At 42.4% G+C, this 26,224-nt stretch overlaps 2 protein-coding genes across 4 annotated transcripts in view; one reads left to right on the forward strand and one right to left on the reverse strand.

The window, feature by feature from the left end:
• The window catches only part of LOC124033515 (sodium/potassium/calcium exchanger 5-like), a 24,413-nt gene extending 18,860 nt beyond the window's left edge, over window positions 1–5,553 (forward strand). The window contains exons 8-9 of the mRNA XM_046345536.1: window positions 549–650; window positions 4,801–5,553. Coding sequence (XP_046201492.1) covers window positions 549–650; window positions 4,801–5,123 — 425 coding nt within the window. The 3' untranslated portion in view covers window positions 5,124–5,553. The remainder of the gene's footprint in view (window positions 1–548; window positions 651–4,800) is intronic.
• A 1,549-nt stretch (window positions 5,554–7,102) lies between these two features.
• Window positions 7,103–21,156, reverse strand: myef2 (myelin expression factor 2). 3 transcript variants are annotated; one of them, XM_046345533.1, is made up of 17 exons: window positions 20,977–21,156; window positions 19,313–19,698; window positions 18,443–18,495; window positions 17,477–17,484; window positions 14,843–14,936; window positions 14,340–14,537; window positions 13,824–13,977; window positions 13,270–13,319; window positions 12,863–12,923; window positions 12,556–12,657; window positions 10,549–10,587; window positions 10,382–10,441; window positions 8,729–8,833; window positions 8,320–8,379; window positions 7,975–8,120; window positions 7,641–7,692; window positions 7,103–7,483 (listed from the first exon to the last, which is right to left on the reverse strand). In XM_046345533.1, the coding sequence occupies exons 1-17, from the start codon at window positions 21,060–21,062 to the stop codon at window positions 7,320–7,322; spliced, it is 1,818 nt and encodes a 605-aa protein (XP_046201489.1). In that variant the 5' UTR covers window positions 21,063–21,156; the 3' UTR covers window positions 7,103–7,319. The 3 variants fall into 3 exon arrangements, with proteins under 3 accessions (XP_046201489.1, XP_046201490.1, XP_046201491.1); XM_046345534.1 differs by lacking the exon at window positions 10,549–10,587; XM_046345535.1 differs by lacking the exon at window positions 8,320–8,379.
• Between the last annotated feature and the right edge of the window lie 5,068 nt (window positions 21,157–26,224).

The following is a 26,224-nucleotide window of genomic DNA, read 5'->3' on the forward strand; positions in this document are numbered from 1 at the left end:
TAACAGGAGAGACTCTGGGTATCCCAGACACAGTGATGGGCCTGTCTTTATGTCCTGTGTATCTGACTGTGTGTTTTCTGTGTTGTGTGTAACAGGAGAGACTCTGGGTATCCCAGACACAGTGATGGGCCTGTCTTTATGTCCAGTGTATCTGACTGTGTGTTCTCTGTGTTGTGTGTATCAGGAGAGACTCTGGGTATCCCAGACACAGTGATGGGCCTGTGGGCCTGTCTTTATGTCCTGTGTATCTGACTGTGTGTTTTCTGTGTTGTGTGTAACAGGAGAGACTCTGGGTATCCCAGACACAGTGATGGGCCTGTCTTTATGTCCAGTGTATCTGACTGTGTGTTCTCTGTGTTGTGTGTAACAGGAGAGACTCTGGGTATCCCAGACACAGTGATGGGCCTGTCTTTATGTCCAGTGTATCTGACTGTGTGTTCTCTGTGTTGTGTGTATCAGGAGAGACTCTGGGTATCCCAGACACAGTGATGGGCCTGTCTTTATGTCCTGTGTATCTGACTGTGTGTTTTCTGTGTTGTGTGTAACAGGAGAGACTCTGGGTATCCCAGACACAGTGATGGGCCTGACTCTGTTAGCTGCAGGGACCAGTATACCAGACACAGTGGCTAGTGTCATGGTTGCCAGAGAAGGTAATTACTACTGTAGCTTCATTTCTGATCCTTTCTGACCTTTAGTCCCCCTGAGATACATCTCTTTTCTAGGTCAGTAGATACATAGAGACATATTACTTCAGGGCGAAATGGAGCCCACAGCTGCTAATTATTCCACTCGATGTCCTCCTTATCATAATCGTTCAAGTCATACTTAAGTCCCATCTCTCTCTTACTTTTGTGTATATAGTGTATGTGGACACCCCGTTGCTGACAGGTGTATAAAATCGAGTACACCGCCATGTAATCTCCATAGACAAACATTGGCTGTAAATGACCCCTATTAAAGAGCTCAATGACTTTCAACATGGCACCGTCATAGGATGCCACCTTTCCAACAAGTCAGTTAGTCAAATTTCTGCCCTGTTAGAGCTGCCCTGGTCAACTGTAAGTGCTATTATTGTGAAGTGGAATGTCTATGAGCAACAACGGCTCAGCCACGATGTGGTGGGCCACATGAGCTCACAGAACTGGACCGCCGAGTTTTGAAGCATCTAGTAAAAATTGTCTGTCCTCGGTTGCAACACTCACTACCTAGTTCCAAACTGCCTCTGGAAGCAACGTCAGCACAATAACTGTTCTTCGGGAGCTTCATGAAATGGGTTTCCATGGCCGAGCAGCTGCACACAGTAAAATCACCATGCGTAATGCCAAGCGTCGGCTGGAGTGGTGTAAAGCTCGTCCAATTGGACTCTGGAGCAGTGGAAACGAGTTCTCTGGAGTGATGAATTACGCTTCACCAGCTAGCAGTCCGACGGACAAATCTGGGTTTGGCGGATGCCAGGAGAATGCTACCTGCCAGAATGCAAAGTGTTAACTGTAAAGTTTGGTAGAGGAAGAATAATGGTCTGGGCTGTTTTTCATGGTTCGGGCCCCTTAGTTCCAGTGAAAGGAAATCATAACGCTACAGCATACAATGACATTCTAGACCACATATGTCAGAGTCAAGGCCCGCTTCATCCGGGAAGGTTTTTTACGGCCCCTGGGATGATCTTGATTTATTATTAGAACCGTGCCCGCAGACCGCAGCAAGCCGAGCCCGCAGATCTTTACACGCACCAATACTACATTTCCCACAATGCAACGGTGACGCACCGAGCAGTAGGCTGCTTCATTTCAATATTTATTGGCACAGCAGTTGTCAGCATCACAGTAAAATTAACTTTCAGATACCCATCAAAATGGCAAAACGGAAGGTGGACACTGAGAACCGGGGTTTCAAACAAGGTGGGAGTCGGAGTATTTGTTCACGGAGGTAGCTGGAAAACCTGTGTGTCTTCTGTGTGGAGAAAGTGTGGCGGTACTGAAAGAGTATAATCTGAGACGAGAAACGAAACACGCGGACAAAAACAAGAATATGGACATGGAACAAAGGCTACAAAAGGCAGTGAATTAAAACGAGGCCTCAAATCTCGACAGGCTCTGTTCAAAAAAGCCAAATCACAAGGCCAGGCTGCTGTCAAGGCCAGTTTTATTTTGGCAGAAGAGATCTAAATCAGCCCGGCCATTTACGGAGGGGGATTTCATCAAAAACTGCAGATTAAAGTTTGTGACGAAGTTTGCCCAGAAAAAGGCAACTCTTTTTAAATGTGAGTCTGAGCAGAAACACCATTGCCGAGAGAGTAGACCAGTTGTCCATCAATCTAAAAGAGCAGCTTGTGAAAAGGGAAAAGATTTCATTGCATATTCTTGGCTGTGGATGATTCACCGACATTTCTGACATTGCCCAGTTGTCAATTTTCATCCGCGGAGTGGACTCCAGCCTAAGCGTGACAGAGGAGTTTTTGGCTTTACGTCCTATGCATGGCACAACTGATTTGTATGAAGAGGTGTCAAGATGTGTAAATGAGATGGAGCTGCCTTGGGAAAAACTGTGGGTTTGACAACCGACGGAGCACCTGCGATGTGTGGACACAGGAGCGGACTGGTGGCGAAGATACGGGAAAAGATGCAAGAGGAAAACGCGACAGGTGAGCTGACAGCTTATCATTGTATCATACACCAGGAAGCGTTGGCGGTAAAGCCTTGAAAATGGAGCATGTAATGAGCATCATCACGCGCACAGTTAACTTTATCAGAGCCAAAGGTTTGAATCACCGCCAGTTCAAGGCATTTCTGACGGAGTTAGAAACGGAGCATGGTGATTTGCCTTATCACACAGAGGTGCGATGGCTCCAGGGAAAGGTGCTTCAAAGATGTTTCTGAGCTTCATGAGGAGATTTGTCTGTTCTGGAAGCAAAGGGAAAGACACAACACAACTCCGAGACAAATGTTTCTGTGTGAAATGGCTTTTCTGTGTGACATTACGAGTCATCTGAATGCAATGAACTTGCAGCTGCAGGGTCGGGATCGTGTCATCTCTGATATGTACAGTACAGTGAAGGCATTTAAAACCAAACTGACTCTGTGGGAGACGCTGCGGAAAGAAAATTTGAGCCACTTTCCCAGCTGCCAGACCATGAAAGAGAAGCTCTCTACCAGTGCGTTCCCCGAGCGCACAGTTGGCTGATAAAATAGTATGCTTGCCGCTGACTTTCGACGCCGATTTGCTGACTTTGAAGCACAAAAAAGCAGGTTGGAACTGCTCGGTAACCCATTTGCTGTTGACGTGGAAAGCTCACCACCAAACCGCCAAATGGAGTTGATTGACCTCCAATGCAATGATGCACTGAGGGCAAAATATGCTGCTGTTCGCCCGTTTCCTCCCCCGACACAATGCCCAGCTGCGCATCCAGGCTGCTCAAACGTTGTCTATGTTTGGCAGCACATACCTGTGTGAACAACTGTTTTCTTTGATGAACTTGAACAAAACATCACACAGAAGTCGACTTACTGCTGAACACCTCCACTCAATTCTGAGGATTTCCTCAGCTCAGAGCCTACCTCGAACATTGATGAACTTGTGGAAAAGATGGGACACCACCAAGTATCACCCTCAACCCTCAAACAAGTGAACATTACTGTGCAATCACATATTTAGAGTTTTTACTCAGTTCAAGTAAGTTAAAGTTTAATATTTGTTTTCACTGCATGTTACTTCTCCTTAAACAAAGTGTTGTTTTTGATTAATAGATTTTTGCAATTTTATTGTATTTCAATCCATTTATATTTTTAAAATATTTCAGTTGAGTGGATGATAGAAAATTGCTATTATTGTTTTTTTCTTTGAAGAAATTTAGCCCACTTTTGCTAAAATAGAAAATATAGGCTACTGATGGTGCTGTTTTTTTCATGTTATGTTTTTATATAAAGGAAATTTGTCTTTTGTGTCTGTTGAAAATTAAAGATTACCAGAGCCATAAGAAAATATTGTTCTGATCATATTGTATATTTGTTAGGTTTTCAGTAGGTTCAATTAGGTTCAAACTATATGCGCCATTTAAAAAATTTTCAATGAACATTCGAACAGTCAGCTAAATTTTTTATTTGGCCCTCCGTCCATTTGACTTTGACACCCCTGTTCTAGACGATTCTGTGCTTCCAACTTTGTGGCAACAGGTTGTGGAAGGCACTTTCCTGTTTCATCGTGACAATGGCCCATGCACAAAGAGAGGTCCATACAGAAATGGTTGGTCAAGATCAGTGTGGAAGAACCTGACTGGCCTGCACAGAGCCCTGACCTCAACCCAATAGAACCCCTTTGGGATGAATTGGAATGCCGACTGCGAGCCAAGCCTAATTGCTCAACATCAGTGTCCAACCTCATAAATGCTTGTTGTTGAATGGAAGCAAGTCCCTGCAGCAATGTTCCAACATCTAGTGGAAAGCCTTCCCAGAAGAGTGGAGGCTGTTGTAGCAGCAAAGGGGGGACCAACTCCATATTAATGCCTGACGAGCAGGTGTCCACATACTTTTGGTCATGTAGTGAAGGTAAAACAGACATGTACAACATAGTGTAATATGTCATCTCTCTCCTCCTCTCTCTCCTCTCTCTTCGCCCCTCTCTCCTCCCCTATCTCCTCCCCTCTCTCTCTTCCCCCCGCACCTCCTCTCTCTCTTCCCCCCGCACCTCCCCTCTATCCTCCCCTCACTCCTCCTCTCTCTCCCCCTCTCTTGTCTCCTCCTCTCTCTCCCCTCTCGCTCCTCCTTTCTCTCCTCCTCTCCACCCCTCTCTCCTGCTCTGTTCCAGGTAAAGCCGATATGGCCATGTCCAACATCGTGGGTTCTAATGTTTTTGACATGCTGTGTCTGGGTCTTCCCTGGTTCATTAAGACAGTGTTTGTGGACACGGTTAACCCTGTGGAGGTCAACAGCACCGGTCTGGTTTTCATCTCCGCCACCCTCCTCCTCTCCATCGTCTTTCTCTTCGTGGCGGTCCATATAAACGGCTGGAAGCTGGACTGGAAGCTGGGGATCGTCTCTCTGTTCTGCTATGTTGTTTTTGCCACTCTGGCCATCCTCTACGAACTGGGCATCATAGGGAACAACCCTGTCAGACTGTGTGGCGACTGATACACTGATAAACACACAGAGACGTACAACAACACACACAGCGCTGCTGCAGGCCGCACTCATCAGACTGTGTAGTGTCTGAGTGGCAGCGATGGAGTCCACACTGCAGCCCTCCCCAGAACCAGACCACCCAGAACCAACCTCTTTGACACTCAGACCATTTATACAGAACCCAGATACAGGGCAGATTCACAGAGTACTGATATAGGATCAGGTCCACCCTGTCCACGTCCTCTTATTCATTATGATCTAAATCAGTGGAATTCGAATTCGGGTCGCGACCCCACTAGCAGTTGGGTTTGTGGACAGATTAGGAGTGTTGGATCACCAAATTCAAATACTTTTTTTTAAACAAAAAAATAACAGTACAAATTATTGTATGGGACACGATACAAACATTTTTTAGAAAAATAAAATTGTATCGAGTAAATGTATTTATTGGTTTGTTTTTGTTTCGATAAGAGATGAAAATACAATGAACAGGTTATTTGCTGATGTATTGGTGGAGTAGTGAGAAATGGTGAAAAAATGTGGTCCCCACTGTAAAAGTTTGAATACCGCTGATCTAAACACTCCTACTGACACACTTTATGAATACAGGCCCAGGACTGGGTGCCAAGACCAGGATCCAGGCTACATCTCAAATGACACCTTTCCCCAACGTAGGTCTCTGGCCAAAAGAAGTGTAAATACATGTAGGGGTACTCAACTCTGACCCTATGAGGTCTGGAGCCTGCTGCTTTTCTGTTCTACCTGATGATTAACTACAGCCATGCCGAAGTCATTTCCTGATTAGATCAAATGCAGTGGAACTGGCTTCAATGTCCAGAGTTGAGTTTGACGGTTACAGGGTGTGATTTGAGATTCAGCCCCACAGACTCCATACTATCTGAGAATGACCCAGTAACACTGCCTTTCACCTCTGACCTCTAACTCAGGGAAATAAAGCTGCTTTGTAATATTCTACTGGACTCCTCTGACCTTATCTGGTCATTACCAGAGAGGAAGAGGCAAAGCGAGAGGGATAACTGGGCCAAAAATCTGTCACCAGCAGGTGGCATTTACTTCATTTTTTTCACAAGCCGAGTTTCTGTATGGAGGTTTGTCATATTTGGTCAACAGAAAAATGGAATGGCCTTCTTGCTACATGAGGTTAATTTGATCAAATAGTAATTTCGCAATACTTAGGTTATGAGTGTACTGATATAAGGACACATGACTTCCCAGCAACTTTATATAATAGTTGTGCCTGTTCAAGTGTTTCTGCCCTCTCAATGGCTAGAATGTTCCCAGCTGAGCTTGCCTCCTCCCAACTGCATTCCAATTTTAAAGAGATATTTCATTAAAGCAGTCACTAGTCTGGTCAATATAATGGATAACCTGTCATTACTCAATGCTGGTGAACAAGGATAGTGAATGAGGGAGGGAAGGGGCTATTGTGCAGGCAGAACAGATAAGTGTTTACAAGCAGCCTGTGTTGCTCAACAGTAAGGAGTGAGGACACACTCGTAAAGAGAAGAAACCCAAACGTTTCCACTGGTCTTGACTGTCAGGTCAGAGACGGCGCCTGAAACTGTTTAAGATGAAGGAAAAGTTCCATTCAGTTGTCCACTTGTCATGAACACCATTTCAGTTGGTGTCTAGCTCCAGCTAGCAGAGCTGGTTTAAGACTCCCAGTGTATACTAATCAAAGATCCTACTACATTACAAACTAAACATTTCTGGACACTAGTTTCACACATTTTGTCAACGTGTCATATCAGTTAACTTCACTACTTGATTCTCCTACAGCATTGTGATCTGGTTCCCTCCAGTGTAGAAAAGGTCTTTAGTTAGTGATATTTTGGCTAGCTCCAGAGGACATTTTATATATGGTGTTTTACCTGCAATTAACCTTTGTATTCAATTAAACACACCCACACAGGCCTTCTATGAACTAGCCAGTAGCCTTTGATCCCACAGTAACATTTACAACAAAGTTGAAAAATTAAAATGTTTATTCATTCAAATAAACTTATGACCCACAAAAAGAAAAGGGCTTACAAAAAAAAACTATGGAAGATTAAAAGAAAAACAGACCTTATACACATCCAATAGTCATGGAAACACGGATACGTGGAAAATGTGTTTTTAAAACAAAACAAAAGCAGTTGGAGATGGAACGCGCAGTTGTCGTAACCGTGTATGTGTGTGACTCTAGGCGTTGCGGTCGATGCGGACGTCAACCTCGCGACCGCTGATCTTGGTTCCGTTCATCATCCTGCAGGCCTGGTTAGCGCTCTCTGGGGAGTCAAACCTGACCGTACCACAGCCCTTAGACTTTCCTCCCTCCATCTTAATCTCTGCAAACATCACCTGGCCTGGAGAGGGAGTAAGAAAGGGGTGATGAGAGAGAAGAAAGAGCAGTAGACAGTGTAAGCACTGACACTGCTAAAGCCATTTCATTACTGCAGATCAAAGCTACATTCAATCCATCTGCAGGTTATTGAGTACAGTAGACTGATTGGAGAGGCTTACCACAGACACTGAACTTCTCCTTCAGTTTCTGCCAGGTCAGGTCATAGGACAGCTACAACACAACACAGGACATTAGAACACAGGGGCATACAATTCTAACTACTTTAGGGGGCATTTTCACAGAGCTAGATGACGCCTAGTCTGTCTACAAGTTCGTCCAATTCACGCTACTTAATGTGTGTCCATGATGTAAATACCCAGCAGTACATATAGTGGATTTGATCAGCCTTATTAAACATGTGTTCGGTGCTTTAATGTGCTTAAAAAGGGGTGTGTGCACAACACGTCATAATGCACATTTATACAGTATTCAGTATTCATTTATAAAACATACATTTCTGACAAAGATCTGACATCCTCCCTTGGCTCTGTCAGACATGGCTCCTCCGTAGCCCCCGAACCCTCTGTTCATGGCCATGCCCCCCCCCATACGGTCATAGCCAGAGCCCATCCGCTCCATGGACCGGCTGCCCAAGCCACCTAGTAGAGGACACAGGGAATATGAGTGAGCACCACAGATCGGAATCCCTACCGTAATGGTATTCAGGGGTTGTGCAGGCTTTAGTTCCAGCCCAGCACTCCCACACATCAAATCAAGGTCAAGCACAGTGAAACATTGGCAGTATGAAATGGGTGTGCTAACAGACAGTGAGAGATGTTAATGTAATGTTCGGTGTACCTAATCCTCCCCCAATGGGCCCCATGCCAAAACTGCCCATGTCTCCTCCATAACCTCCTCCTGATGGAGAGAACGCACGGCATCACACACACGTTACCACAACCTATCAGCACATCACAACACAAACAAGTTACAGCACACAACCATCTGTCAGTAACATGTTGGAGCCATAGGGCTGAATATGAACTTGAGCAGTGTTGTGTTCCCCATACAGGAGTTGTGATTCAGCTCTTCGTACAGTCTACCTGCAGGTGCCAGTTCCAAGCTGCTACATGCCCAGTATAATGCCCACCACTGACCATGCTGTTAGTGGATGGATATATGAGGACTATGGAATGGGTTATACCTATGATGACTGACAGTGACAGGTGTGTGTGAGAGAAAGTGAGGGAGGGTGTAAACTACTCACCCATTCCTCCAAAGGAGTCTCCGAAGCCTCTGCTCATAGACATGTCACTGCGACCAAAGTCTCTGTCCATCCCTCCTCCCATCCCCCCTGAGCGGTAGGACATGTCTGGAAAGGGGGAAGTGAAGGAGAGAGAGAGAGGACGATGGCAGTCAGAAATATACTCAGTGGAAAGTTCACATTAAACTTCAGGAGCATTTAAATAGTTTGAGACAATTATTTTGTCCTTAGTGGTGATGGGGGGGGTCTATAGTTACATAGCAATATTATTTTGGATGATATTATATTGATATTTTGACTCCAAGTATAGTTTTTTGCTAGGTAGCGTTAGCTAGCGCTAGTCAGCTGTACCTGCACCAAACACCGCTATTTTTATCCTATAGCTTGTTCTCATCTTTTTAAATAGTGAGTCAACATGTTTTCAGCACTTATACATTTCCCTGATTGATCAAAACTAATTCCTATGCTGTCTCATGTCTACCACAGACATATCATGATATGTTTTAGAACATCAAATCCTAGTATTGAATCACAATGCATACAGTGGGGCATAAAAGTATTTAGTCAGCCAACAATTGTGCAAGTTCTCCCACTTAAAAAGATGAGAGTCCTGTAATTTTCATCATAGGTACACTTCAAATATGACAAAATGAGAAGGGAAAAAAATCCAGAAAATCACATTGTAGGATTTTTATGAATTTATTTGCAAATTATGGTGGGAAATAAGTATTTGGTCAATAACAAAAGTTTCTCAATACTTTGTTATATACCCTTTGTTGGCAATGACAGAGGTCAAACGTTTTCTGTAAGTCTTCACAACATTTTCACACACTGTTGCTGGTATTTTGGCCCATTCCTCCATGCAGATCTCCTCTAGAGCAGCATGGACTTTCAACTCCCTCCAAAGATTGCAGGTCTTAATAATTGCTCCCACAGTTGATTTCTTCAAACCAAGCTGCTTACCTATTGCAGATTCAGTCTACAATTTTGTTTCTGGTGTCCTTTGACAGCTCTTAGGTCTTGGCCATAGTGGAGTTTGGAATGTGACTGTTTGAGGTTGTGGACAGGTGTCTTTTATACTGATAACAAGTTCAAACAGGTGGCATTAATACAGGTAACGAGTGGAGGACAGAGGAGCCTCTTAAAGAAGTTACAGGTCTGTGAGAGCCAGAAATCTTATGTGTTTGTAGGTGACCAAATTCTTATTTTCCACCATAATTTGCAAATAAATTAATTAAAAATCCTACAATGTGATTTTCTGGATTCGTTCTCCTCATTTTGTCGGTCATAGTTGAAGTGTACCTATGATGAAAATTACAGGCCTCTCATCTTTAAGTGGGAGAACTTGCACAATTGTTGGCTGACAATACATTTTTGCCCCACTGTATATAGAATTGTGATATATATATATATATATTTTTTTTTTTGTACCTTTATTTAACTAGGCAAGTCAGTTAAGAACAAATTCTTATTTTCAATGACGGAACAGTGGGTTAACTGCCTGTTCAGGGGCAGAACGACAGATTTGTACCTTGTCAGCTCGGGGATTTGAACTTGCAACCTTCCGGTTACTAGTCCAACGCACTAACCACTAGGCTACCCTGCCGCATCGTAAGGTCCCTGGCAATTCCCAGCCCAAGATGTGTGTCCCCTTACCTCCCATCCGTCCCATGTCTCTGGCTCCGAATCCCCCCATGCTGTCCATGCCACCGAACCCTCCAGGAAACACACAGTATTATATTAATGGATAGTCACAACAACCCATGTGTTGTCCAGTCATTTAACAGTGTGAATCAGTAGAGATCTATTATCTAGGACCTTACCTCCTAGTCTGCTCATCCCTCCATATCCTCCCTCCATACCTGACAGACAGAATCACACACTTCACATCTCACACGGATTTGTTTTGTACTAAAGCTTATTCTACATGACCTCTAGATAACTTTCCACCCACGTCAGTGGTCGAGGGGGCCGTCAGTATGTGATGTAAGTGCTTGGAGAAGGTACAGGAACAACAGACAGAGGGTTTAAAACATACAGCTACTCTTCACAACCGATAACTATCGTATGTATGAACCGACTGGCTCCTCCACTGACCTGCAGTCTGTGTGTGTGGTTTAAATAGTAACAGTGTGTTTGCTGGAGTACTATGGCGAGGTTAGGGGTCAGTACTGACCTGCAGTCTGTGTGTGTGGTTTAAATAGTAACAGTGTGTTTGCTGGAGTACTATGGCGAGGTTAGGGGTCAGTACCGACCTGCAGTCTGTGTGTGTGGTTTAAATAGTAACAGTGTGTTTGCTGGAGTACTATGGCGAGGTTAGGGGTCAGTACCGACCTACAGTCTGTGTGTGTGGTTTAAATAGTAACAGTGTGTTTGCTGGAGTACTATGGCGAGGTTAGGGGTCAGTACCGACCTGCAGTCTGTGTGTGTGGTTTAAATAGTAACAGTGTGTTTGCTGGAGTACTATGGCGAGGTTAGGGGTCAGTACCGACCTACAGTCTGTGTGTGTGGTTTAAATAGTAACAGTGTGTTTGCTGGAGTACTATGGCGAGGTTAGGGGTCAGTACTAACCTGCAGTCTGTGTGTGTGGTTTAAATAGTAACAGTGTGTTTGCTGGAGTACTATGGCGAGGTTAGGGGTCAGTACTAACCTGCAGTCTGTGTGTGTGGTTTAAATAGTAACAGTGTGTTTGCTGGAGTACTATGGCAGTACTAACCTGCAGTCTGTGTGTGTGGTTTAAATATTAACAGTGTGTTTGCAGTACTAACCTGCAGTCTGTGTGTGTGGTTTAAATAGTAACAGTGTGTTTGCTGGAGTACTATAGGCGAGGTTAGGGGTCAGTACTAACCTGCAGTCTGTGTGTGTGGTTTAAATAGTAACAGTGTGTTTGCTGGAGTACTATAGCGAGGTTAGGGGTCAGTAACAGTGTGTTTGCTGGAGTACCTGCAGTCTGTCTGTGTGTGTGGTTTAAATAGTAACAGTGTGTTTGCTGGAGTACTATAGCGAGGTTAGGGGTCAGTACTAACCTGCAGTCTGTGTGTGGTTTAAATAGTAACAGTGTGTTTGCTGGAGTACTATAGCGAGGTTAGGGGTCAGTACTAACCTGCAGTCTGTGTGTGTGGTTTAAATAGTAACAGTGTGTTTGCTGGAGTACTATAGCGAGGTTAGGGGTCAGTACTAACCTGCAGTCTGTGTGTGTGGTTTAAATAGTAACAGTGTGTTTGCTGGAGTACTATAGGCGAGGTTAGGGGTCAGTACTGACCTGCAGTCTGTGTGTGTGGTTTAAATAGTAACAGTGTGTTTGCTGGAGTACTATAGCGAGGTTAGGGGTCAGTACTGACCTGCAGTCTGTGTGTGTGGTTTAAATAGTAACAGTGTGTTTGCTGGAGTACTATAGCGAGGTTAGGGGTCAGTACTGACCTGCAGTCTGTGTGTGGTTTAAATAGTAACAGTGTGTTTGCTGGAGTACTATAGCAGTCTGGTTAAATAGTAACAGGGTTTGTCAGTTACTAACCTGCAGTCTGTGTGTGTGGTTTAAATAGTAACAGTGTGTTTGCTGGAGTACTATAGCGAGGTTAGGGGTCAGTACTAACCTGCAGTCTGTGTGTGTGGTTTAAATAGTAACAGTGTGTTTGCTGGAGTACTATAGCGAGGTTAGGGGTCAGTACTAACCTGCAGTCTGTGTGTGTGGTTTAAATAGTAACAGTGTGTTTGCTGGAGTACTATAGCGAGGTTAGGGGTCAGTACTAACCTGCAGTCTGTGTGTGTGGTTTAAATAGTAACAGTGTGTTTGCTGGAGTACTATGGCGAGGTTAGGGGTCAGTACTGACCTGCAGGGCCCATGTTGCCCATTCCTCCTCCACCACTCAGCCGGTTGGCGTTGATAGGTTGTCCTCCTGGTCCCAGGCCCATCCCAATCCCTCCCAGACCCCCTACACACAGAGGACACAGAGAGTTGGAGTTTGTTTGACCACACAAACATAACATCCCTTATGCAATGCCTTGGTTCACTGGAGAACAGAACACTGAGCCAACTAGCTGACAACACGACCCATTTCTAATAGAGATAATGCTGAAGTCATTCTAACATGTAGGTGTTTTCTAGAGATGGCCAGAAAGGACAGGATGTGTACTCACGTGGTAACTGAGGAGCTTTCTCCACCGGGTGGAAATCATCAGCTGGCATAGACTTGTCATCCTGAAACACACAGAAACAACATATCAAGAGGTGGTTCTCACACAACATATTACCACACCAACATGTAACAGCCTCTATTTTATTTAACTAGGCAAGTCAGGTAAGAACTCATTCTTATTTTCAATGACGGCCTACTGGGGAACAGTGGGTTAACTGCCTTGTTCAGGGGCAGAATGACAGATTTTTACAGTGTCAGTTTGGAGATTCGATCTTGCAACCTTTCGGTTACAAGTCCAAAGCTCGAACCACTAGGCTACCTGCCACCCCAATGACCTCCATGACCTTCCCCACAGATTAACTGTGTACAGGGTTTAGAAATCAGAAACAAATAACAAAGCACACGTACCATCTTAACATGCATCTGTCTGTCAAACAGCATTTGGCCGTTGAACATGGCTAGAGAACAAAGTTAAGAATGCCAACAATAAAAATAAAATTGTCACATGCTTCCTAAACTAACAGTGAAACGTAGTATATAATGTATAAAGATACAGATAGAATCTGCAGCCTGTTGGAGGGTGGGTGTGTTCTGTGGTAGTATATAATATATAAAGATACAGATAGAATCTGCAGCCTGTTGGATAAAGATACAGATAGAATCTGCAGCCTGTTGTTCTGTGGTAGTATATAATATATAAAGATACAGATAGAATCTGCAGCCTGTTGGAGGGTGGGTGTGTTCTGTGGTAGTATATAATATATAAAGATACAGATAGAATCTGCAGCCTGTTGGAGGGTGGGTGTGTTCTGTGGTAGTATATAATATATAAAGATAGATAGAATCTGCAGCCTGTTGGAGGGTGGGTGTGTTCTGTGGTAGTATATAATATATAAAGATACAGATAGAATCTGCAGCCTGTTGGAAGGTGGGTGTGTTCTGTGGTAGTATATAAAGGATACAGATAGCCTGTACAGCCTCCAGGGCCTGTTCGAAGGTAACAGTCCCCATCCCTCTGCTCTTCCCATCCTTATCCTCCTTCACGTCAGCCCTCTTCACTGTTCCTGCCATACCAAACACCTCCTTCAGCTTCTTCCAGCCCACCTTGAAGTCCAGCTGGGAGGAGGGACCGGGTTAGAGGGGAGGGACCGGGTTAGAGGGGAGGGACCGGGTTAGCATAGAAACAACTTACCACACAACACATCTAAACAGACAGGAGAAGACCGAGTTAGTAATAGCATAGAGAACAGTGAAACTAACATGGTCAACATGGAACTTCAAGTTCTAGGAAGACGCAGTCGGACTTGAGATTTAGAGTGCACTGCTCAAATTGTCTTCAACCGGTAAACCGGAATATTGGTAGGTTAACTTGGTACTTCAATACAGCAGATATAAATCTAGTGAGGTGAGATGGTCAGAGACAAAGGCACAGAGAAGAGACAGACATCAGAGAGTATAGTGTGTATGCTTGTCCTCACGTTGGCCACGAACACAGTGGTCCCTAGGCGCCCGACCCGTAGAGAGCTGATAACTTCATGGGGGACGTTGGGGTTGTTAGCGATGGAAGGGGGTACACCTACACCACCCGGTCCCCCCTCCTGCCCCCTGCCTCCCCCTCCAGGGTACATCCCCCCTGTACGCTGCAGCACACGCCGAGCACGCTCACCATCAGGATCCTGAAAGAGGGAAACAGATAACCCCTAAACTTTGATCTATTACTTCAACTCTGAGCTTTAGCCATCCACATCAGGGTTCTAGAGCAGGGAAACAAGGGGTTAAACACCTATGGCCCCATCCTTTGACCTCCGACCTACAATTACAACTCTAAACTTTGACGTTAACTAGGCCTAGTTCTCAGTGATTACAGTTACAAACCATGTTAATGTAACCACATTTCCAGCAGGCTGGAAGTGCAGATTTAGCACACCACTAAGTTTAATCTCTCATCACCGTGTGGTGCCTAGTGTGAACAGGTCCTTACCGCCATGATATTGAGGGGTCTTCCATTCAGATCATATTTGTTCATGACTTCTATGGCCTTCTTCACAAACTCCTCATCTTTGAACTCCACAACACTGCAGGACAGACAGTCAGTGGATGAAGACATGTATAACAATGCCTCATGAAATTAAGGTATGTCTGAAATAGACCCTATTCCCCATGTTATAGTACACTACTTTTGACCAGAACCCTATTAGCAGCCCCACGTGACTCTGGTCAAAAGTAGTGTACTGAATGGGGAATATAGGGCCCTACACGAGGACGGTACCACAGAATCCAGACAATAACATTCAAAAATGTATTGAACTTTTTCAAATTTATTTTACCTTTATTTAACCAGGCAAGTCAGTTAAGAACAAATTCATATTTTCAATAATGGCCTAGGAACAGTGGGTTAACTGCCTGTTATGGGGCAGAACGACAGATTTGTACCTTGTCAGCTCAGGGGTTTGAACTTGCAACCTTCCGGTTACTAGTCCAATGTTCTAACCACTACGCTAACCTGCCGCCCCAACTTAGTAGGGAATCAACTAAATGTCAAAAAAAAGTATTCATTTGCCCAAGACGTTAACAGAATGCGTCAATGATTCGTATTTCCTGCAACTCTGAAGAGGCAACAAGAATTCTCCCCCACCTGTGCGTGCAGCTACCCCTTTATGTAAACGTTTGCGACAATGCTAATAAACTCTTCTGGTAGATGGAAAGGCTCACCCAAAAACCTTCTACACTAAATGTTCACTACAAAGTAGCCTATGCTTACCTGGCTGAATAATTATTTGCATAAATCCAGCGGGTATCTGTTTGGCAAACACTACCATCACATACACTACAAAAACAAAGCAAAATAAAAGCCAATTGCTAGGTGCTGTGTATACCAAAATAATTGACATTGAAGTGTGTACCCCAGGCCTCAAAATTGGCCTCCTGAGGTGGTTTAAGATTTGAGCGAAAACCTGGAAAAACTGAAACTTGGACAAACAAAAACAAAGAAAACTGAATTTGGGGAGAAGCTAAACAGAGTCACGCAATATAATTCATACAGATTGTATAGGGCCCTAGGAATAGGGTGTCATTTGAGAATCACCCCGGGTCCGCCTGGTCTCAGACTAGACTTAACATATTACAAGTTAATCCGGGACACTGAAATTAATATGACTTGACACTTTTTACATGAAACAGAAGTTTACTTAAGGCAAAAAACTAAATGGTTGGTTGGTTGGGGTGGATATATAACGTCTAGCAACCCAAAGGTTGCATGTTCGAATCTCAAGGACAACTTTAGCAACTACTTACTACTTTTTAGCTACTTAGCATGCTAGCTAAACCTAACCCGTTAACTTCTCTAGGGTAAGGGGCAGCATTCGGAATTTTGGATGAAAAGCGTGCCCAAATGACCCACACTCAGAAGCTAAGATCCAAATCTATGATAATATGTGTATAGAAAACACTGAACTTTCTAAAACTGTTTGAATCATGTCTGTGACTATAACAGAACTTATTTGGCAAGCGAAACCCCGAGGACAAATCGCTCAGATTTTTTTTGTTTTTGAGGTCACTCTCATCAATGGGTTTTCATTGGGAATCCAGATTTCTAAGGGACCTTCTTGCAGTTCCTATCGCTTCCACTTGATGTCAGTCTGTAGATATTGGTTGAGGTTTTTCCTTTGAGAAATGAAGAAGTAACACTGTTCAGAATGAGGGAAGTGTACTCTTTGTTAGAGGTGCGTGACCTGAAAGCTTTGTTTTCCTCCGGTATTGAACACAGATCATCCAGTCTTCAATTTTATACGTAAAAAAAAATACATAAAGTTGTATTACAAAAGTAGTTTGAAATGTTTGGACAAAGCTTACAGGTAACTTTTGTAGTCATGTTGAGCGAGTTGTAACCGGGTCAAACGCGCCAAATAAATGGACATTTTGCATATATATAGACGGAATTAATCGAACAAAAGGACCATTTGTGACGTTTTTGGGACATATTGGAGTGCCAACAGAAGAAGCTCGTCAAAGGTAAGGCATGAATTATATCATTATTTCTGTGTTTTGTGTTGCACCTGGATGGTTGAAAAATGCTTGTCTGTCTTTGTTTACTGGGGTGCTATCCTGAGATAATAGCATCGTTTGCTTTCGCCGTAAAGTATTTTTGAAATCTGACACGTTGGCTGGATTCACAACAAGTGTAGCTTTAATTTGGTATATTGAATGTGTGATTTCATGGAAGTTTAATTTTTATAGTAATTTATTTGAATTTGGCACTGCATTTTGACTGGATTTTGACCAGGTGGGAGGCTAGCGTCCTACATATCCCAGAGAGGTTAACCTAACCCTTAACCTAGCTAATGTTAGCCACCTAGCTAGCATTGGCCACAAATTGGAATTAGTAACATATACACATTGCAAATTCGTAACATATTGTACAAATTGCAAAACTTAACATAATACAAACTGCAATTCATAACATATGAAAATTGTAACTAACATTTCATATGAAATTAACACATACCATACGAAATGTAAAACATCATATTAAAAGGAGTGTGTCTAATATACGTACAGGATCATATGTACTGAGACCATGTTGCAAAGTTAGACAGGTAAAAATGTGGTTCCTTACCCACATCCCTGTACAGATAACACCAGGGGATCCAGAGACACAGATCCATAACAGAGGGAATGAACAAAGACAGTGATTAGACTGACAACAGTTATCATCATCACACATTTGACATCATGCTATCAGTGGATTACATAATCCATCTTGAAGGGCCAGCTAACAGGCCTTGATGTGGGGAGTGTGTTTTGCTTGTATCCAAGGTAAAAAGTTAAGTGAATTTAAAAGACATTGACTTGGTTTGCTATAGACTTGTTTTTTTGTTCCCAGTAGAGACATGGTACCTTACCGTCTTCAGTGGAATAAAACAACTCAGGATATACTTACAAATATGTCCGTTCTGTGTCTACGTTTGTTTAGGAGTATATACTAAACAGTCCATTTCTCAAACTACATATTACATTAAATGGCTGAATTGTATACATTCACAACCTAGTTTGCAAATTCCTGGCTGCATCATAATATTACAGATGAATAAACGATGGTGAGATTTTACTGTGAGCCGCTGGAGAAAGAAGAAAGTTACTTTATACAAAATCTACAATATTTTAGAAATAATTAGTTTGTTCATGAAGAGATAATTGTGACATTGATCCAAATAAAAAGGTAACAATTTGAAGACCGAAAAGTAAAATGTCAATCAATAAGACATCAAAATCCCTTTGAGAAATGGTCAACTGCCAAACTTTGACACCAATTGAGAAGACTACAACAACTTAAAAACAAAGGTGTACTAAGTTTCAGATGAATTCAAGTTAGTGTTCCAGAATCAACAAGAAGACATCCTCCATCACTCTACAGCCAACTAGGCTATAACAGGCTCTAGCTAACAGCCACCAACATATCATCCCATAGACATACATGGATAACCCCTTGGATCAGTGCCTTACAGAACACTTGGTAAATAAAGATATACTGCAGTGGAGGGCATTTAAAACCTCGTGCAGTGAGTTGGTCCACATCACTTACCCTTGACTTTCCTTCAGCATCCTTAAAGAGCTCCACGTATGTAACCTCACCAACTTCATGAGACATACAAAGGAAAAATACCAAGAGAACAAAAGGCATTTAAAATCACCAGTCGACTGTTGAACCACCACTCTCGCTCCAGGGCAGGCCGTTGCCTTGGTTATGCCGTTACGATGCTTCCCCATGATTGGTCAACAGTGAGCCCAGACCAATAGTCACCACACAACCCCATCCAATGCCTTCCTGGGCTCGACTGAGACAGACACACAGTCAGTCAACTACTGTCAACCTGGGAATTCAGATCACACTTCAGTATAGAAGAACAGTTTGGTCAACACGGTTCCTGTCAACATAGCAAGAAGTCACTACAGTTTAAAAGGTGTCCTTTTCACCTTGAAAAAAAGACTTTGTGAAGAGCTAAAGACCCAATAGTTCAGAGCACAGAAAGACAATGGTTTCATTCATACAAAACAATCATTTGTCACCTTAACACAGGTTCAACTGAATCAAGTAGTCAATACTACTAATTGTCTGAGGTTACATTTTGGAGCTGGAAGTCAACATCATAAAACCAATAGTAGCTAACTACATAACAACTTTAACAAGCACAGACATTTCAATTCAATCCAAGCTAAATTGGTGTCCACCAAGGAGTAAAAAATGAAACATCCAGAAATGTCTATTCTACTGACTTAATAATAATATCGGCAATACAATAACATGTTGCCTCAAAAGAAGGAACTAGGAGAAGATATGGCTAGGTCTATGTTCTGGTCACAAAGAGGACTGAGAAAGCTCCTGCTGAGCTGGAAAGAATAGGGCTCATCTCTATAGGGAGAAGAAGCATGGCCCTGTGTGTGGATGGATTACCTTTCTCTCTCATCAGATCTTTAATAGCCTGCCACTTCGTGTCATAGGGGATATTGCTAATGAACACACGGTTCCTGTGACCCCCTCCTCCGCCCTTCTTGTCCCCAGTGACCTGCTTCTCTTTGTAGGGGTGGAAGCGGTTCCCTTTGCGGCCTCCACCGGACATCTTTTCTTTGAGCTCAGACTTAGTATTTTGGGTTGGGGCATCAGTAGGGTCATCTGCAAGGGTTTCGGCATCATTGAAAGGGGCGTCATCGATAGGGTCACCATCGAGAGGGGTATCATCCTCACCAAGGACCTCATCTCCAAGGACCTCGTCATCACCCAGGCCTAGGTCCTCTTCTTCTGCAGGGACATCACCAAGAACCTCGTCTTCTTCCGGCTCTCTGAAGAAAACAGAAGAGGACAGTATTAATGGATGCAGCTAGCTTGTCTGTTATAGGTAATGTTACCTAAACCTACATGGCATGGTCATTTCACCCATGTTCCAAATAACAAAGATGTGCACATAAGTTTATGCAACTTCAATCTCCCTTAACTAACATGGGTTTATAGACACAAACGGCTAATTAGCTACAAAGTCAACTTTTCAGAGAGGAGAGGAAAGTTACTGTAGGCAACTCTTGATTCAACAACAAATTGACTCCATTCAAACTGTCGGCTCTACACGGGCAATACATTACTACCAACTGTCTATTGGCTATCTAACTGTTCGCTAGCTAAATCTCCATTAAGGGACTGTGCACCTAAACCATATAAATCCTATTCAATTACTGAGGGGCCAATGTTATACACCTTCAAAGTCCCACAATGGGATGAAAATTGCAGCCATATTGGTCAGGGAGAAATCCAAACCAGTCTAATAGGAATGGATGGCAGTCGAGGTATAATCCAGATTTTACTTCATGTAGTAAAAGAAAAGGCATGTGACATATCAGAAATGCTGTAATATAATTGTCAAACTAAAATATTGCAATATATTGTACAGTTCATTAGTTTTATACAAATGTTCTGTATAAAGATACGAATTAAAATGTTATATATATAATATACACACAAAAATGTTTTCTTGGAGAGCAATATTAGTAACGTTACTTGATGCATTTATAACCATCATCAACTGATTTCAGCCAGTTTATGGCTGTGGATTGACTGCATTGTCTGAATGGAATGTTGGCATTCCCCAAAAATATGTAATCATTCCTCTAAAGCTGGCTAACATACAGTAAGGATACATTTCTCAAATGCATTATTTACAGTCTTTTCACAGTACTGGCAAACAATGGTTGACCAACTCCCTGCCCAAAATGGCTGACCTTTATCCGCCAAACGGTTCATGTACGTTCTAGTATGGTAATTCTATGAGTTAAACACACTAAACGTTAGCTAGCTACACATGGTTGGATGGATAAAACTAATGTAGTTATCTGCATAACTACCTAGTAAAATAACGATATATTACACAAATCTAAAAACAAATTTGACGATCAACGAAGACGACAATAACCAACCAGTTAGCTAGCTAGCAAGCAAGCAAAGTAGCAACTAGATAGCAAGCCATAGCTAGTTTAATGCTAGCTTTAATGCTAGGCTAACGTTAGCTAGCCTCCATCTTGCCTGTGAGTGCAGCACAGATTGTCAGAAAAATACGATATTTTAGTTACATTTTCAGGCCATTCGTGCCATCCTGAGATGTTCCCTCTGTCTCAGCCTCAATGGGTTCAATAATTTCCTGGACAATATCTGCCATATTCGTCGGTTTGCAGAGAAAGCTAATTCAATCGAGAGATGCGCCTCCGCTAACACTGCGCAATTTAAAATTAGTGACGCTCCAGGCCTCCACCAACGCGAGAAAATGCGAGAATTTGGCCTGGTTGTCTTTCATAGCCTAAAACCGAAACACCCAATAGGTTTCAACAAACAATTTCTATATTTCTACAGTTTCGATTTGGTTTTAGTCATTTCAAATATTGAAATATTGAAATGACTAAAACCAAATTATATATATATATACAGTACCAGTCAAAAGTTCGGACAATAATTTTTTAAAAGTATTTAACTAGGCAAGTCAAAGAACAACCAGGGAACAGCCTTGTTCAGGGACAAAAGCGACCTTTCAATTACTGGCCCATCACTGTAACCACTAGGCTGACACGAGGTTAGTACATGATACCATATGTGTTATTTCATTGTTGATGTTTTCACTATTATTCTACAATGTAGAAAATGGTTAAAAATAATAATAAAGAAATACACACACACACACACACACACACACACACACACACACACACACACACACACACACACACACACACACACACACACACACACACACACACACACACACACACACACACACACACACACACACACACACACACACACACATAGGCCCACCACTTGGGAGCCAGGCACAGCTAATCAGAATGAGCTTTTCCCAACAAAATGGCTTTATTACAGAAATAAACTCCTCGGTTTCATCAGCTGCCTGGGTGGCTGGTCTCAGACAATCCCACAGGTGAATAAAAATGGATGTGGAGGTCTTGGGCTGGTCTGGTTACATGTGGTCTGCTGTTGTGAGGCCAGTTGGACGCACTGCCAAATTCTCTAAAGCAATGTTGGAGGTGGCTTATGGTAGAGAAATTTGATTATTTGGCAGCAACTCTGGTGGGCATTCTTGTAGTCAGCATGCCAATTGCACGCTCCCTCAGAACTTGAGACATCTGTGGCATTGTGTTGTATGACAAAATTGCACATTTTAGTGACCTTTTATTGTCCCAAGCTCAAGGTGCACCTGTGTAATGATCATGCTGTTTAATCATCTTCTAGATATGCCACACCTGTCAGATTGATGGATTATCACGGCAAAATGTTCACTAACAGGGATGTAAACACATTTGTGCACAAAATTTGATATACTGTATTAAATAAGATTTGTGTGCATATGGAACATTTCTGGGATCTTTAATTTCAGCTCATGAAACAAATTACCAATACTTCACATGTTGCATTTATATTTTGCTCAGCGGCATTGTTCGACACCCCTTCTTTAGCCTCTCTGCGTCTCTCTCACACTCTCTCTCGCGTGCGCTTTCTCTCTGAACCTAAGGCCCTTTAACTTTGTACATCCATAACAGTCCAAAAAATCTCTTTCTTCTATGAATTGATAACATATTGCCTAACACATTTATAACCATATAAATATGATTCATTAACTGAACATCAATAATGTAATAATGATTTTTAAAAATTAGATTAAACATTCAGCCAGGTCCAAAGTGTCATGTTGAACAACCAGAAGCCCAAATATATATCTGACCATGTGCTTGTTGCGTCAAGTTGATATCTTTGGGTTCTGAGAGGGAGCCAGATATGTTTGGCAAGTGGATGTTGTTATCAGGTCCACAAACAAACGGGTACGCAGGGCATGTGCCCTGGGGGCCCAAACCTCCAGGGGGCCCACAACCCTTGTTGAATTGCAGGAAATTAGCTTTAAAACCGCATAATTTTCTCTCAACCTAATGGCAAAATGTGAAGAACGGTATGAGATATTATTTCTCTCTGTCCCATGGCAAAATGTGTAGAATTGCAGAAAATGCAAAATGATCTCTCTGCCCCATGATAAAATGTGTTGAAATGCAGGAAGTTAGCTGTTATCCCCCCAAAATATGTTTTACCAAAAAAAGAATTGCCCCGGGGCCCCAAATGTGGTAGTCCGGCCCTGATCAGGTACATTCAGTGACACTGACACTTCTCACTATTTGAGGTCTGCATGTGACTTGTGCCTTGTACATACACCAATAACAGTGAAGTGATGCCACTGAAGGCCCACTGTAGAATAATGTGAATGTAAGTGGTCAGGTGATACCACTGATGGCCCACTGTAAAATAATGTGATTGTAAGTGGTCAGAGAGGAGCATGAGGGGTGTGGCAGTATTTTGCAGATATAAAACCAGTCAGCCTAATAAAGATGTCTCAGCAACTGGGCTCTGATTGGAGAGAGTGCAGACTGCGTCTCTGTTCTTAATGTCTCTGTAAGTCAATAACCAAATAACCATTACCACAGGACTCTCTGTAATGACCCAACGGGACACAGGCCAGAGAATGATGTGATTACATTCATCATGAAAAACATCAGCCTGTCTCAAAGGAGAGAGAGAGAGAGAAAGAGAGTGAAAGAGAGAAGAGAAAGAGCTAATAGAGCAGAGAGAGAGTGAAAGAGAGAGATCAAATAGAGCAGAGAGAGAAAGAGAGAGCTCAAATAGAGCAGAGAGAGAGAGAAAGATCAAATAGAGCAGAGAGAAAGAGAGAGATCAAATAGAGCAGAGAGAAAGGGAGAGAAAGAGAGAGATCAAATAGAGCAGAGAGAGAGAAAGAGAGAGATCAAATATAGCAGAGAGAGAAAGAGAGAGCTCAAATAGAGCAGAGAGAGAGAAAGATCAAATAGAGCAGAGAGAGAGAAAGAGAAAAAGAGAGATTAAATAGAGCAGAGAGAGAGAGAAAGAGAGAGATCAAATAGAGCAGAGAGAGAAAGAGAGAGATCAAATAGAGCAGAGAGAAATAGAGAGAAAGAGAGAGATCAAATAGAGCAGAAAGAGAGAGAGAAAGATCAAATAGTGCAGAGAGAGAGATCAAATAGAGCAGAGAGAGAAAGATAATGAGAAAGAAAGAGATCAAATAGAGCAGAGAGAGAAAGAGAGAGATCAAATACAGCAGAGAGAGAGAGAGAGAGAAAGAAAGATCAAATAGAGCAGAGAGAGAGAGAAAGAGAGAGAGATCAAATAGAGCAGAGAGAGAGAGAGAGAAAGAGAAAGAGAGATATCAAATAGAGCAGAGAGAGAAAGAAAGATAGATCAAATAGAGCAGAGAGAGAGAAAGAGAGAGATCAAATAGAGCAGAGAGAGAGAAAGAGAGAGATCAAATAGAGCAGAGAGAGAGATCAAATAGAGCAGAGAGAAACAGAGAGAAAGAGAGAGATCAAATAGAGCAGAGAGAGAGAGATCAAATAGAGCAGAGAGAGAAAGATAATGAGAAAGAGAGAGATCAAATAGAGCAGAGAGAAATAGAGAGATCAAATAGAGCAGAAAGAGAGAGAGAAATATCAAATAGTGCAGAGAGAGAAAGATAATGAGAAAGAGAGAGATCAAATAGAGCAGAGAGAGAAAGAGAGAGATCAAATAGAGCAGAGAGAGAGAGAGAGAGAGAGAGAAGAAAGAAAGATAAAATAGAGCAGAGAGAGAGAGAAAGAGAGAGAGATCAAATAGAGCAGAGAGAGAGAGAGAGAAAGAGAAAGAGAGATATCAAATAGAGCAGAGAGAGAAAGAAAGATAGATCAAATAGAGCAGAGAGAGAGAAAGAGAGAGATCAAATAGAGCAGAGAGAGAGAAAGAGAGAGATCAAATAGAGCAGAGAGAGAGAAAGAGAGAGATCAAATAGAGCAGAGAGAGAGAGAAAGAGAGAGATCAAATAGAGCAGAGAGAGAGAGAGAGAGAGATCAAATAGAGCAGAGAGAAATAGAGAGAGAGAGATCAAATAGAGCAGAAAGAGAGAGAGAGAAAGATCAAATAGAGCAGAGAGAGAGATCAAATAGAGCAGAGAGAGAGAAAGAGAATGAGAAAGAGAGAGATCAAATAGAGCAGAGAGAGAAAGAGAGAGATCAAATAGAGCTAAGTTAACCCACTGTTCCTGGCCCCGAAGATTTCGATTAAGGCAGCCCCCCGCACCTCTCTGATACAAAGACAAATAACAATGAAATACCCAGAAATATAGTTGTGTTTTTTCCCCCATTAAAACACTCTTACATACCTGTCTAGGTTGGAATTGTTGCTGTTAAAATACAATAAATAATTTAATTCTGAACTGGAATAAACTGATTGATCCCCTAACACAGATGTAGACCAGAAAACAAGTTTGTGGTAGTTTTGGGCTCAGTTTTGACTACAACACTGAGGTCATGCTCAGCATTGAGTCTGTTCCTGTACTTGAGAACCCTGACTCGCATAGGTATGTGGTGCCAAACTGGATCAGAACATCTACTGCTTTCTCAATCAGGCAGGAGACTGCTTCCTGCTGTAGATGAGCAACCCAGAAATGTGTGAGTGTTTGTCTCAAAAAGCATCTTGCTTCAATCAGTTTATTCCAGTTAAGAATCAAATGTATTACTTGTAACAGCAACAGTTCCAACCTAAACTTGTTTTCAGCAATCATTTCTACAATAAAATGTACAGTAGGCCTGATAATTTTTCACCTGTACTGTTTCTTAGGGTTGCACTATCAGTAGTTTGCTAGCTTGCTTTGGCTAATGTTAGCTAGCTATTAGCTGAGTAAATCAAATCATCAAATCAAATCAAATCAAATCGTATTTGTCACATACACATGGTTAGCAGATGTTAATGCGTGTGTAGTGAAATGCTTGTGCTTCTAGTTCCGACAATGCAGTAATAACCAACAAGTAATCTAACTAACAATTCCAAAACTACTGTCTTATACACAGTGTAAGGGGATAAAGAATATGTACATAAGGATACATGAATGAGTGATGGTACAGAGCAGCATAGGCAAGATACAATAGATGGTATCGAGTACAGTATATACATATGAGATGAGTATGTAAACAAAGTGGCATAGTTAAAGTGGCTAGTGATACATGTATTATATAAGGATGCAGTCGATGATATAGAGTACAGTATATACGTATGCATATGAGATGAATAATGTAGGGTAAGTAACATTATATAAGGTAGCATTGTTTAAAGTGGCTAGTGATATATTTACATCATTTCCCATCAATTCCCATTATTAAAGTGGCTGGAGTTGAGTCAGTGTCAGTGTCAGTGTGTTGGCAGCAGCCACTCAATGTTAGTGGTGGCTGTTTAACAGTCTGATGGCCTTGAGATAGAAGCTGTTTT

Source organism: Oncorhynchus gorbuscha, linkage group LG04 (genome assembly GCF_021184085.1).
Source record: "Oncorhynchus gorbuscha isolate QuinsamMale2020 ecotype Even-year linkage group LG04, OgorEven_v1.0, whole genome shotgun sequence".
Taxonomy (NCBI): domain Eukaryota; kingdom Metazoa; phylum Chordata; class Actinopteri; order Salmoniformes; family Salmonidae; genus Oncorhynchus; species Oncorhynchus gorbuscha.